The sequence below is a fragment of the Hirundo rustica genome, chromosome 3 (genome assembly GCF_015227805.2).
Source record: "Hirundo rustica isolate bHirRus1 chromosome 3, bHirRus1.pri.v3, whole genome shotgun sequence".
Lineage (NCBI taxonomy): Eukaryota > Metazoa > Chordata > Aves > Passeriformes > Hirundinidae > Hirundo > Hirundo rustica.
In genome coordinates, this window is record NC_053452.1 from 96,957,451 (window position 1) to 96,970,183 (window position 12,733).

At 40.8% G+C, this 12,733-nt stretch overlaps 1 protein-coding gene across 1 annotated transcript; it reads right to left on the reverse strand.

The window, feature by feature from the left end:
- On the reverse strand, positions 1-12,064 carry ALKAL2 (ALK and LTK ligand 2). The gene is made up of 6 exons (XM_040057720.2): positions 12,004-12,064; positions 10,836-11,167; positions 8,408-8,461; positions 8,215-8,295; positions 5,772-5,838; positions 1-986 (listed from the first exon to the last, which is right to left on the reverse strand). The coding sequence occupies exons 2-5, from the start codon at positions 11,116-11,118 to the stop codon at positions 5,774-5,776; spliced, it is 483 nt and encodes a 160-aa protein (XP_039913654.1). The 5' UTR covers positions 11,119-11,167; positions 12,004-12,064; the 3' UTR covers positions 1-986; positions 5,772-5,773.
- Between the last annotated feature and the right edge of the window lie 669 nt (positions 12,065-12,733).

Below are 12,733 nucleotides of genomic sequence, written 5' to 3' on the forward strand. Positions count from 1 at the left end.
AAAAACAAACAAAAAGCTCCTCCCCAAACCCCAAACAAAAACCTCAGAATATCTGTTAGTCTTAAAAAATACTCCATTTTGTTATGCTGTAGAGAATTTGTGCAGCCTTGTAGTCTGGGCATTCGGTAGGTTTGAAGCACACAGATCTGTCCATCCTCATAAATCTAGGGTGTCTAGGTTACTGAACTCTGAAGTGAGTACACCTTTCCTTCTTACTCTTTGTGGAAAGAAGTGTAAGGGTGGATACATTATAGTAGCTACCAGAAGGTAGTTTGTTTACCCAGATTCAGTGAACAGAAAGCAAACTGAGAACAACTTAATACCAAACACTTTATTACTTATGCTTGTTATTTACAGTATTTACATATTGCACGTTGCTGGAATGTTTTACACATTTATTATATAAAGTAAATTAATGGCAGCTTGTGTTTGTGTACAAAATCCATGCTCCACTGTCCCAAAAAGTATCTCTACTTAGAATTACGTTCCTGTTTGTCATGCAGTTTGTACTCCAGGGTACAATGTGACCCCAATGCAAGTCTGTTTTAACCAAACTTTTAAAAAATTGTATAAGCATCAAGGATACCAAGTGACCACAACTACTGTGGAGCAGATCTTTAGTAGTTCTAGATATACAAACAAACATTCCTTAAAATTGTATAATTAAGCAATAGAACATGAATTTTCTTGGTGAAATATTTGTGTTTAAGTAATTTTTGGCAGCATTACACATCAATTGTAGTGTTTTTAAGTAGGGAGCATCAAGTACTACTGGCAGTTACACTACTGTAGAGAATGTCAATCTGCAAACTGTTGATGACATACAAAATGCATGTTAAAAGAATTATGGGAAGTAGTCTGTCAATCTGCAAAAATAAATCTCTTGTTCACAATGGAATTAGCTAAAAGGTAGTAAGTTCTATTTCCCTGTTGGTTTCCAAGGCACTTCTCTTGGTTCTTGGTGTTTCTTGTCATGATAATAACATCTGGTGGATTAAAATAAAGAAGAAAATTGTCTTTCATCATTTTTATACTCACATACATGTTTCTGAGAATGTGTTTATCATAGTGAAAATAGCAAATAAAACCGGTGAATTCAGTAATAACTTTGGAAAGATCAGTAGTGAATTTCAGATTTAGCTCAGTTCATATCACTGACTTACATTAATGCTTTCTTTGTTAATAAAGGTTACAATTCTGGAAAGCATTGCTTTTTTTGATGGTTCATTTTTGGTAGACACTCTAGGGGAAACCAGTTCTACCTGTCAAAAATGTGCTCATAGTTAATCTGTTCCAGTGACTGCATCTGTGAAGTCAGAAAGTGAATAAACCTCAGGAATAGCATTAACAGATTGCAAAATGCTGTCTAAATGCCTTGGTGTCAGGAGCTGTTGATGGGGTGTCCAGTTTGAAGGGTCTAGGAAGGATTTGATGATTCATTGTGCCCATTTGTTAAGAAACATGGATTCATATAAACAAGAAACAAATAGAAGTAGCTTTTTTAGAGTTGTTTGTATAACCATAGCCTGGAACATGCCAATACTGAGCCCACACAAACTAAGCAGGAGCTGCAGTGGTTTAATTTGCTGCCTGTAAGTCTTCCAGAAGAGTTTCTTGGAGTAAAATCACAACCATGCCTATGACACTGATACCAAAATCACCAATACAAAATTACAGGTTTCCACATTGCCTGTGTATTTTGTCTCTATTCTAGAATTGCTGATTCAAAGGTTGAGCAGTGATGGTTTTCACAACCCCATTCCCCCACACCTTTAAAGCTTGTAAGAAAATGTAGTGTAACTGCATATACACATATCTAGAAGTCTGTCCTCTTCTAGACAGGTGAGTGCTGAATGCTGCAAGTCTGTCCACCCAGTTTCATGTGTTTCTATGCCTCGTTATGTGGAAGTAAAAAATGTACAATATCTCTTCAGTCAGCAGGAACTACACAGCTGAAAGACTCTTAATGCAGACAGACCCAGATGAAGCTTTGTTGTCTTGCAGCCATCAAAAATTCATGGAGGAGATAAAAACCACTGGTAATCTAATACTAGAATTCTGCTGATGATATTTTTCACAGTTAAAACTTTCATATTGTTTGTCTGAACACAGGTAACTGTCTTCCCCATGATCAGTGTGACTTCTCTGATGTTCTGAGCTTCTCTACATTTTCTACTGAAGTATAATTTGTAATGGAATGATCTGTATGCAAAGTCAGTTGGACCTGACATAATCCATTGAAAATCAAGCTATTGGTGCATACAGAAATACTTGTTAGTAGTATTTAGACATTTAGCTTGCAATTTTTGAAAGCTGTTAGGAAATGTAATAACGTTACAGAAAATCTTAATGTAATCTAGGGTTTTTTTCTGGCTTTGCAGATAGGACAATTACTTTTTTTTTTTTTAGTATCCTTTCTTAGAGGGGGAAACGGATGTAAATTTTCTTTGTCTTGCATTTTCATCCAGCTTATTTTCTGTATGTATGCTCCTACTGTACCCTATTTAAGCTATGATGTTAAAAAGTGATGTTTAGAAGAAATTAACATGCTTTTGGTTTGATCAGTTGTGTGGTATAGTCTACAAGTTAAACACTGAAAATTTAATAAAACCTTTTTTCATTATTAATGGGAATATGCAGCTCACTAGGGGTGAAAAACAGTGGTTTAGGAGGCTTATTTGTCATCTCATCTACACCTGCTTTTGTATGGGTAGCAATAATTTTGTATCAGCTAACTCACAGTTTTCTAAAGTCCTGGCGTTTTCAGAAACCCATTAATAGACCCCAGATTTTTTAGCATTGATAAATCTGTTCTACTTTTTTGATTTTTTTTTAAATTTCATATAGTCTGTTATATGCATCAGTCTAGGATATATTCGACTGAAGCTTTGCTGAAGGATGGTATCTTAGTGGAGATCCTGAATGCAATTTGACTACAGCTTCTGTTGAGAACATAAGTAACTATACAGCCTTCCAGCCAATTGTGCTAACTTTTAAAAACACAAATAAAAGCTATTGTAAAGGCATATTACAGCTTTCCAAATGTGATTCTGGTTACTACCTATGCATCATGATAAACTCTGTAAGGAAAAGCTAATGTGTATGAAAAGAATTTAGTGGTTTAAATATTGAAATACTGTGCCAGTAGGATTTTGTAGCAGAATCTCCCCCTGCTTACATAAAAAAATTATTTTCCCAAGTGTGCACACCCAGGTGGAATTCTGCTGTAATGTGATCACAGAGATCCATGCATTGAAGATTATGAAGTTTTTATTGTTCCATCTGGTGCTAGCCACAGACATGTTGTACCATTGACACACGTGCCCACATAGGTATGTGTTGTGACAGTAACGCAGTTAACTCCTGTTTTCACATATTATTTTCTTTGACCTTAGCTCTGAGTTTCAACATCTTGTGAGCTTTAAAGTTGTGCTAATCCAAAATGCACTTTAAGTACAAATAAAAATATGTTTTTTCTTCTCTCCAAATTGATCTCTAAACATGGATAGAAGTCCACAGACCTGAAAAATCCAACAAAACTACCAGTTTACCAAAGTAATAGTCCATCTATAGCCCAGCCCACTTATAAACCTGCAATGAAACAAAAATCAGATACTGAACAAAACAGGAAACTTAATTTGTTTCACACTAATTGAACTGATGCAGTGGAAAAGCCTTGAGGAGAAAAGAGGCTACATCTTACAGACACCTGTGCATCTCCAGAGGTATGTGGTAGAGGACAGTCTTCCTTTGTGATTATTGAGGCTGCTTAAGGAGTCTACCACTACTGATTTGTGTCTGTGTGAATAAAAGAAGTGGACAGCAGTTGCTGACGTTGAAACATGTTGAGCAAAGGTTGTTTGAGAGATGGACATTTTTGAATAGACTCCCAGCTTGAGGTACGAACTACTTTAGTTGCTATTTCTGCATATTACAAGTTCATGTTTACATTACAGGTTGTTAAGATACAGATAAAATTTTCTAAAGAAAGGGAGGAAAGAATTTCACGCTATGATGTATCTGGTTATTGGTATTGGTTATAATATTATTTACCTATTTGCAAAGTTAAACAAATTATGTCTCATTTATCCAGAGGGGATAGAGAGAATGATTTGTAGAAACCTTTCCTGAAACTGCATAGCTCCATCATGTTTTCCTGCAGTCACGTTTTCTTTAGATTAAATAATTCTAATTCCAGTAACTGTTCTTGTGTACTGAATTTTCTAGGCCTATGGTCATCCACACTGCTCTTCTTTAGACTCTTAACAAGAAAAACCCATATGTCTTCAAGTGTGGTGCCCTTAATTAAATATGGTATTCCAGTAACAGTAATTATGTCAGGAGTTTCATTAACAATGTTTCTATTTATAAATTCCAGTACTGTTTGACTTTCTTCAAGTGTAACTGCTGACTTACTTAGTTTGCAGTCCATGACAACCTCTGTTTTTGACAGCACTAACTATCCACCAAATTCCATATATTTCTGCAGTTGAATAATCCTACAATAATTTCCTTCATAATTCTGCTCTTTATCTGTTATCCTGGTTTTAGACTATTTGGTTTATTTTATTTTCCAAGATTATTTTTAATTTCAAGATTGTACTATATCATGGTTGCTTGTCCTATAATACTGAAATATATAAATACAGTATTCTATCACCCAAGTTATTGAAAATTATGAACAATATCAAACCCATAATGAAGCTGTGTGACACTGGTCAGTACATTTTTCCAGTTTTGACAATGAAGCACTAACAACCTACTTATGTATATTTTTCCAGTCATTTTTACATTTATCTTGATCCTATTTCCCCAGCTTGCTTGTGAGAGTGAAGTGCAAAGCAGTGTCAATGCTTAAAATAAAATAAAATGCTTAATATTTATTACTTTTTTCGCTGATTCCTTCCACAAGATGTGTATTTTGTCACAGATTTAAAGCATCTTGGCTTGAAAGCATTTGTTATTGACAAATCAACATGGTTATTATTTATCCCTTTATTCAAGATCACATTTTGTCTCAGGTGAAGTTTGAGGACAGAATGTAAATTAGTCCTGTATTCTTATGTTACAGTTCTCTAAAATACAGATAGTTTGGGAGTAGTTGTTTGTTTGATTGATTGGATTTTGTTTTTATTTTGATGCATGATGAAATTCCCCAAGTATTTGTGAGAAATAGAGGCCCATCTAGGCAAAGAAAGAGGGAATTAACCTCTAGACATGAGAGATACACAGAAGGAAATCCTAAAAAATCCAAATAGCTTGAAGTTAGTTTATCAATGCTACTATCAATACATTTTAACTGAATTACTATAATGGCACCTGCAACTTAGCTGCATTTATAAAGCTTCGATGTGGATAGCTATGTATATATTAACTCATACTACTGAGTACAGCACAGATCTACAGCTGCACACATAAAAGGGTGGCTGCTGCTGCCAATACAGGCAATTGTGTACTGAGTAAACTCTTGGAAAATAAGCCACAGCTGTTGTGTTTTGTTCTGTAACAACAAATTCACTATCTGCTAACTGTATGCTGCTATAAATAATTCACAGATGATGCACATGGACATTTATGTAATGACTTCCAGTAGGGGGTACCCTTTCCTTAATGCCAAAATTTGCCAGATTAAGCCAGTTACTTCAAATCCTCTGGGAGGGGAATACCTTATCAAAAGGACAGTTGTTATTATACTCCCATGAATTTTCATGTATAAAGCACAACATCCATTACTTTGCTATGCAGTGGATTTCTGCTAAGAAAAAGCTTACCTTTATCCTTCCATGCACATAGGGCTTACTGCCAATCGAGTAAGAAGCCTGGCGCATCTTTTATAATCTGTATATTAAAAAAAAATAAAAAAAAAAGCGTGACTAGATTACCAAAGTAATCAAATTTGTCTTAAAAAATCGAAATTGTTTTCAGTGTGTAAATCAGTGTCATAGTGAAGTTCAGTGAATACCTTAGTTTGCCACAGAATAAAAAACAACTCATTTGACTTAAAAAAGCAATGTGTAAAACTTGGGCAATAACTAAAAGCCATGTCTAATGGCACGTGCAACTATGCAACTGACTTCTGCACATGTTCTAGCTGTAAACAAACAGCATGAATGTGCTTGGAGGCTCTCCAAGTGTGTGTATGTATGTATAAAAATTTATACATCTGTGCCTGTGCTTCCGTGTGGGATCTAAACATGTGACTGTAGTATTTCCATATTAGAGAAAGAATAAGTAGTGCTTATCCACCTTTGAAATCCAGCCCTCAATGACTAAGTCTGTCAACTTAATATTAAGTAAAGCCACTCTCCAATAGATTTTCTTCCTGGGAAAGCTGTTAAATTTGACAAATAACATCTTCTAGTCATACAAATCTTAAGTCCAGCCCAAGTAGATGACCACATCATAAACATTCATAAGAGTATGGACTTTAATCTTAAAACTAGTAAAATTGTTTTTTTCCACAGTAGTTCCATTGTTAGTTGTTCGTATTTTAGGTATCTTTAACTTTTTGATGCATTCATAGTAAGACATGGAACCAGTGCAAAACTAAAGAAATTATTCAAAAGGGTTTTTTTTTTTTCATTTACATGAGAAGCTGAAAGCAAATATTGTGAAAATTGGTTATGGACAGACAGAAAAGTAAATTAATTTTCAGGTACCAATGCTACTACACAATGCAAAGCACTAGAGAGTATGTCAACAAAATGCTTTTGTACTGGCTACCATCACACTGCAGCATCAGAGACACTTAGTTTCTTTGCTGTTTGGCCTTCAGATTTCTACACAGAAAGGAAGAGTATAAGCTGAAGTTAGGATATTATCAAAAAGTAACATCTTTCTGTGCATGAAGAATTAAAGCAGGCTGTTCATTTCATTTTCCTAGAAGAAAGGTACTTTAAAGGGATGCTAGTCAATCCAGCCCAGTAAGTGATGTTCACCTTTGTTAAGCATTATTTCATTAATGAGTAACTACATCTAATGTTTTCTGGAGATGAAATGTTAACAATTCCCAACTCACAGCATAGCTGTGGTATAATTGCCACTCATACAAATTATCCTCTGTTATCCAGACATTATGTTGGTGGATATGTCACCTGTCAGGAGGAAAAGGCTAATTTAGAGCTTTTAAGGCCAACTAGTTTTTAGCTTCACAGCTTGGAGTACTCATTAATGCTGAGCCAAATGACATTTGTGCTGTGATTCTTATGGAAAATGTAATCTGACCGTTGCTTGTTCAGAACAGACAAGTTATGAACAACTTACATCTCCACCCATGTAAACAGAGTATGATCTGGTTACCTGTCATCTAGAAATCCTTGTCTTTCCAAGGAATTCCTAATCTGAAGCCTCACAAATAGAGAAAATGTCCACAATTCTTACCAAATATGCCTTTAAAATGGACTGGGCTGAAATATTTATTAATACTTGAAACTTGGAATCTGTAACTCTTGTTTCTATTCCCAGCTCTGCTACTGACCCAAGTGATTGACCTCAGACAAGTAAAATAAAGTGTGCTTCCATTCTGAAAAGGCTGTACTAAAATAGCATCTGCTTACCCAATAGGTCCACCTCAGTATGAATCTGGAGTCACATCTACTGACTGATAAATGTCAGTGTTTGATTTTTATCTAATTCTCTGTGCTGCCAAGTGATGAAGTATCATAAGCTGGCTTAGTTGTGTCCATCAGCACTTTTATTTTTTTTCTAAGCTAAGAAGTTACACTTTCATAATTCACTGAATTATAAAATCAAGTGTTGCAAAGATTCATTGTCAACATCACTGCCAATATCTATAAAATGTGTCTTACATAAATAATCAATGAAAAGTAAATAACACCACCTGGATTTGTGATCCTATCTTGAATTTACGGCACTAGAAATTAAATATGAGATATTTGTGAGAGGAGTCATGTTCCTATGAAAAGCACACACTTGGTTCGGAACTCATGAGGCAAATATATCAGTACCTAAGGATGCAGTGTTTACATTCTACATAGTGTATTTGCAATGAGAAAGTTTTATTTCCACTTTCTTCTCTATAATGCTGATGCTGTTCTAGCAATGATGTAGAGGATACTTAGTACATTTTACAGCAGTCCAAATTTTTATTTTCAGGGATGCATTCTGACATTGTGTTACTACTGATACCTGATAGAGCTAATTAATTTTAGAGTTTCCTCTTGCTTTAGAGGAGTGTCTGCTTTTGTTACTTACATGCTGGGATGGTGCAGTCCCTTGTATTGTGATAAAGCCGATGAAAGTGTTTGCTACATTTTGGGCTAAAGTAGAGTGGACCTGAAATGTAAAGAAAAAATAAGTTATGAATCAGCACAATTCACAGGTAGAGCAGTGTAGCTTAGAGTATGTATGTGAAATATGGATGCCAATGCACAATTAAAACATATACCTGTTAAATGCTTCAAGAACTTATCTTTCATCCTCAGATCCCTGGGAACTATTTCTGTTGGACAGAAAAAAGAATAGTTACTCTGCTGCACTGGACCTATGCTTGCCAAGCATAGTACAAGGACAGGGAATACTCTGTCCAGCAACATCACCACTCTGTCTTGACAGGTGCACGGAGGGCAAAAGTCCTTTGCATACAGTAGGCCAAATTGCAAGCATTCACTTTACACAGGGAGACTTGTAAAAGGCTCTGTGAAACACAGTACTGACGGAACAATGTTTTTTAGGTGAGAAATCATTAATGACGATGGTTATTAACTAAGAATCGGATTTTAGCTATGAACTACATTATCAAGTTTACCTAGATTTAAATTCTTTCATATTGCATGAGTAGTAAGGACCCAAAATTATATTTGAGTTTGGGGTTGTGTCTTCTAATTCTCTTATGCAAATATAACCACTATTCTGTCCCAGGTATGTCTGTAGAAGCACTGCTCTACTGTAATCATGAAACTGGATTGATCTACTTACAGGAATCTTCCCTCCCTCCCCTCAGCAGTAAATAAAATTCACAGGAAATGATTCCAAGCAAATTGCTCTCTTCTGGCTCCCTATGTTTGTGGTTTACCGCCTTGTGTTTTGTGTTCAGCAGATGGCAAAATGAAACTGGTTTACTGAAATCCATTTTAGCCCTAACCCCTGCTTGTGACTTCCTGATTTACAGCTATCTTTGATTGCTTTCCGTTACAAACTCTATGCTGATAGCTTAGTGCTGATTGTGTATGATACACTGTATGGTGCTTTATTTACTTGACCATGAATGCCTGAGCAGCCTTTTTCATTCCCCTGGCACCTCTTATCAGATATAAAGCAAAGAGCATTTCCATCCAGATCTCATTCACTTGTGAATTTAGACACTTCTCGAAAGTCATTCTTCATTTACTTCTAACTTTAGTCAGTGTAAGTAAAATTGACCTTATCTTATTTGACCTAATTATGTCATGAAGAGCATTAAAAACGCACATGCTTCACTCAGAAATTTCCCATGGGACAAGCTCACTAGGAAAGTGATGCCAAAACTGAAATGAAAGACTCTAACTAGTAGTTCCTTTTCAGAGTTGCTGGGGAAAACTCCATTATAGTAACAGAATGAAAAATCCTGCTTTGGAATCAGTAACACCACTACCAACTAATTTGCTCTGAAGCAGGATTGTGACTTTTGTACATAACTTCCACACACGGCAAATGTTTCGTACCAACAGAGTGACCAAAAACCATGCCCACGTTCCAAGATGAGATTTAGAGTTGTGCCGATCATGGTTCCCTGCTTAGTCTGGCCTCTTTGACTCTTGATCATTTGTAAAACAAAATGTCTCTCCTGTGTTGACCTTAAGTAGAACAAAACTGTCTTCCTCTGTGCATTCATTAATCATCCAAATGGTGAACAACATCTTCATGACAACAACCAATAAATGCAAATTATGAGGATATTTGAGTATGAAGGAGAATGACAAAAAGGTACAATGACGCTTTATGGGATCAATAAAGACAAAATAAATAGCGTACTATGAAAATGAAAGCCAGTTTGGGAAAAGGTGGGTAAATATTTGCTAGAAAATATTCAGAGAGTCACTTTTAGTTGGAGGGGTCAGATGAGCAGCATGCAGGGGCTTGGGAGTGACAGGGAACATGAAGTTAGATATGGCAGCAGGAGAAACAAAATCAGTTTTCAACTGACTGCACAGAAGTACATCCCCAAACTAAGCAGGTTGGAGAAAAGCCAAATGAGCAGAAGGGTGACCACAGGAGTGTCCCAAACTGGTCACAGCCTGCACAGTGACAGAGTAGTGTCTCAGTTCCCCAGTATTTCAAAGGTGCTACCTCTGGAGTATAAAAGGAACTAACAAGCAGTGAACAGTTCAGTGAAGCTGAGCTGAAGGGAAGACTTCTATAGGTAAGGTCTTTAAGGACATACTGTAGTCCTGCTGGAGAATTCTTGCTAGGGTCATTTCCAAGAAACACTTAAACCAAGCACATGATAGTAAGTGGTAACCTTCCAGGAAAAGGCATTTTCATCCCTTGTTTCTTTGATCTCGGCCCATTTCACTCTTTCCCCTTATTATTAGGTTTTGTTCAAAGCCACAGGAAGTTGGACTTTCAGTTGAGTACATTATCCAGAGAGTAAAACACTCTGTGAATGGAGGTTTTCTATTCCAAATTTGCCATCTGTGTCTATTTCTGATACCAAAGGGAATCTGCAGGTATTTTGAGTGGTGAATTCTTAATACAAAATTAGTAACCTGATGCACTATCTCCTTCACCGAGGCACCCCAGGGGGAAAACAACAACAACAACAACAACAACAACAACAAAAAAAAACACAAAAAAAAACCCCAAAAAACCAAAACAAAAAACGGACTGTGACTTACCAACTCTCTGCTCGTCCTGGTAGCCCCCGTAGTCAGCCACTTCCCTTCGATCCAAGTTATAGTCATGCTTGGAGAAGTACTGCATCCCATTGTCCTTCTCCAGGTGATACCTTTTCAGTTCTTGAATGATCTCCATGATGAGATTTAAGAGACTTTGCTTGTCCTTCAAATCTGTGGAGTCCGTTTTTTCTTTGCAGTATCCTGCTGAAAGCATTAAGAGTACCAGCCCCAGCAGCCCAGAAGACTTCAGTCCACTCATTGCAGTCCGACCTGAACAGCGCATGAGAGGATAAAGAGGAAGGATCCGCTGCTATGTGCGCTCTCCTGTTTCACTGGAAGAGAAAATTAGGGGTGGGTCGAAGGTGGGGAGTCTCGTAGAGGTGAAATCGGAAACATTAGCGGAGGAAACAGCGGCGACCGCTTGGCAGGTTACACAAGGCGGGGGCACAGACCGCTCCGGGCTGCGGGGCTGACGGAGCGGGGGGTCCGCGGAGTTCCGCCGCTGCCCCCGCGCTCCACAGCGCCCGCCCCGCGGGCAGAGCCGCCCCAGCGCCGGGGCAGCGCCCGCACGGCCTCCCCGCAGCCGGCGCCGGGCCCCGCGGGAGGGCGGGCGCGCAGCCCCGGAGCGAGGCCGGGCTGGGGGTGCGCCGGCGGAGCAGATCCCCAGCCGGGACGGGCGTTCCGCCCCGCCTCTCCCCGCCCCGCCGCGGAGCGGAGAAGCACGGGCGAGAGGCGACAACTTTCCCCGAAGTTTCTGCCGGAGAGCCGCGGCAGCCGTCCCCCACCCTCGCCGCGGGGCTCCGCGCCCGGGCTGCGGGCAGGAGCGGCGGGACGGGAGGTGCGCGGCTGGGGGGCAACCGGCCGGGGCAGGGAACGGCACCGCCAGTCTCCCCTTTTTCTGTCCCTCTCCCCGCTCCCCCGCAGGAGCAGCCCGGAGCGGCGGCCAGCATCGTGCCCGGAGCCGCTCGCCTTCGGACGACTGACCGCCCGTCACGCACGGCCGCTCTGCCCTGCCAACTCCGGCGGGGTCCGGCGGCGGCCGCTCCCGCCCGCGGGCTGTCACCCGTCCCGCCGCACGCAGCGCTTCGGCCGGCGGGGCGGGAGGGTCGGAGGCGTGGGGAGGGACGCAGAGAGGAAGGAGGTTGCTGGCGCTCGCCGGCCGCTTTACCTGTATCTCCGTCCCAGAAGCCGAGGTCTCTTCCCCCGGGAGCCGCTCCCCGGACGGCAGCAGCCCGCGAAGGGAGTCCGAGTATTCCGCGGCTGGCCCGCCCGCTCCCCTCCCGCATCCACAAACTACTCCATCGCCGCCAGCCCCAGCGCAGCCGCTTATATAGGCTATAGGATGGACATGAGACGGCAGATAGTATCGACTTAGAAGTGGGTGGAAAACAATAAAAGTCCACTTGGCAACCTCGGGAGCGTCGCTGCTTGCACAAGCCCCCCCCTTCCCGCCCTCTCTCCCCTCCCGCCCCGGTCTCCCCCGTCCCTCCCCCTGCTCGGTTCTCCCGGGCAGAGCTCAGTCACTCCTTCGCTGCTCTCCGACGTAAGGAGACGGTCCCAAGTGTGTGTGTTTGGAGTGGGAGGGGGCGGCGGCGGGAAGATGGGGACGAGGCGGGGAGCGCATCGCCCGAACCTTTAATTAGAACCGCGCTGAGGAGCCACTGAAATATTGATGTCCCTGGCGCAGCTCTCGTCAGGCGGGTCCCCGGCCCGCGGCCGCAGCCCCGTGGGGGGCGGGCGGGGAAGCCGCCTGTTTACCGGGAACTCCGGGCCCGGCTGCGGCGGGGAAGGGGAGGTGTTGGGGCGGGGGCGAGCTGCCGGGGAAGGGAAAGGCTATTTCTGCTCCCGCCGGCCGGGAAGCTCGCGAAGAAGGGGCTGGAGCGGGTCTGGGTAGAGGG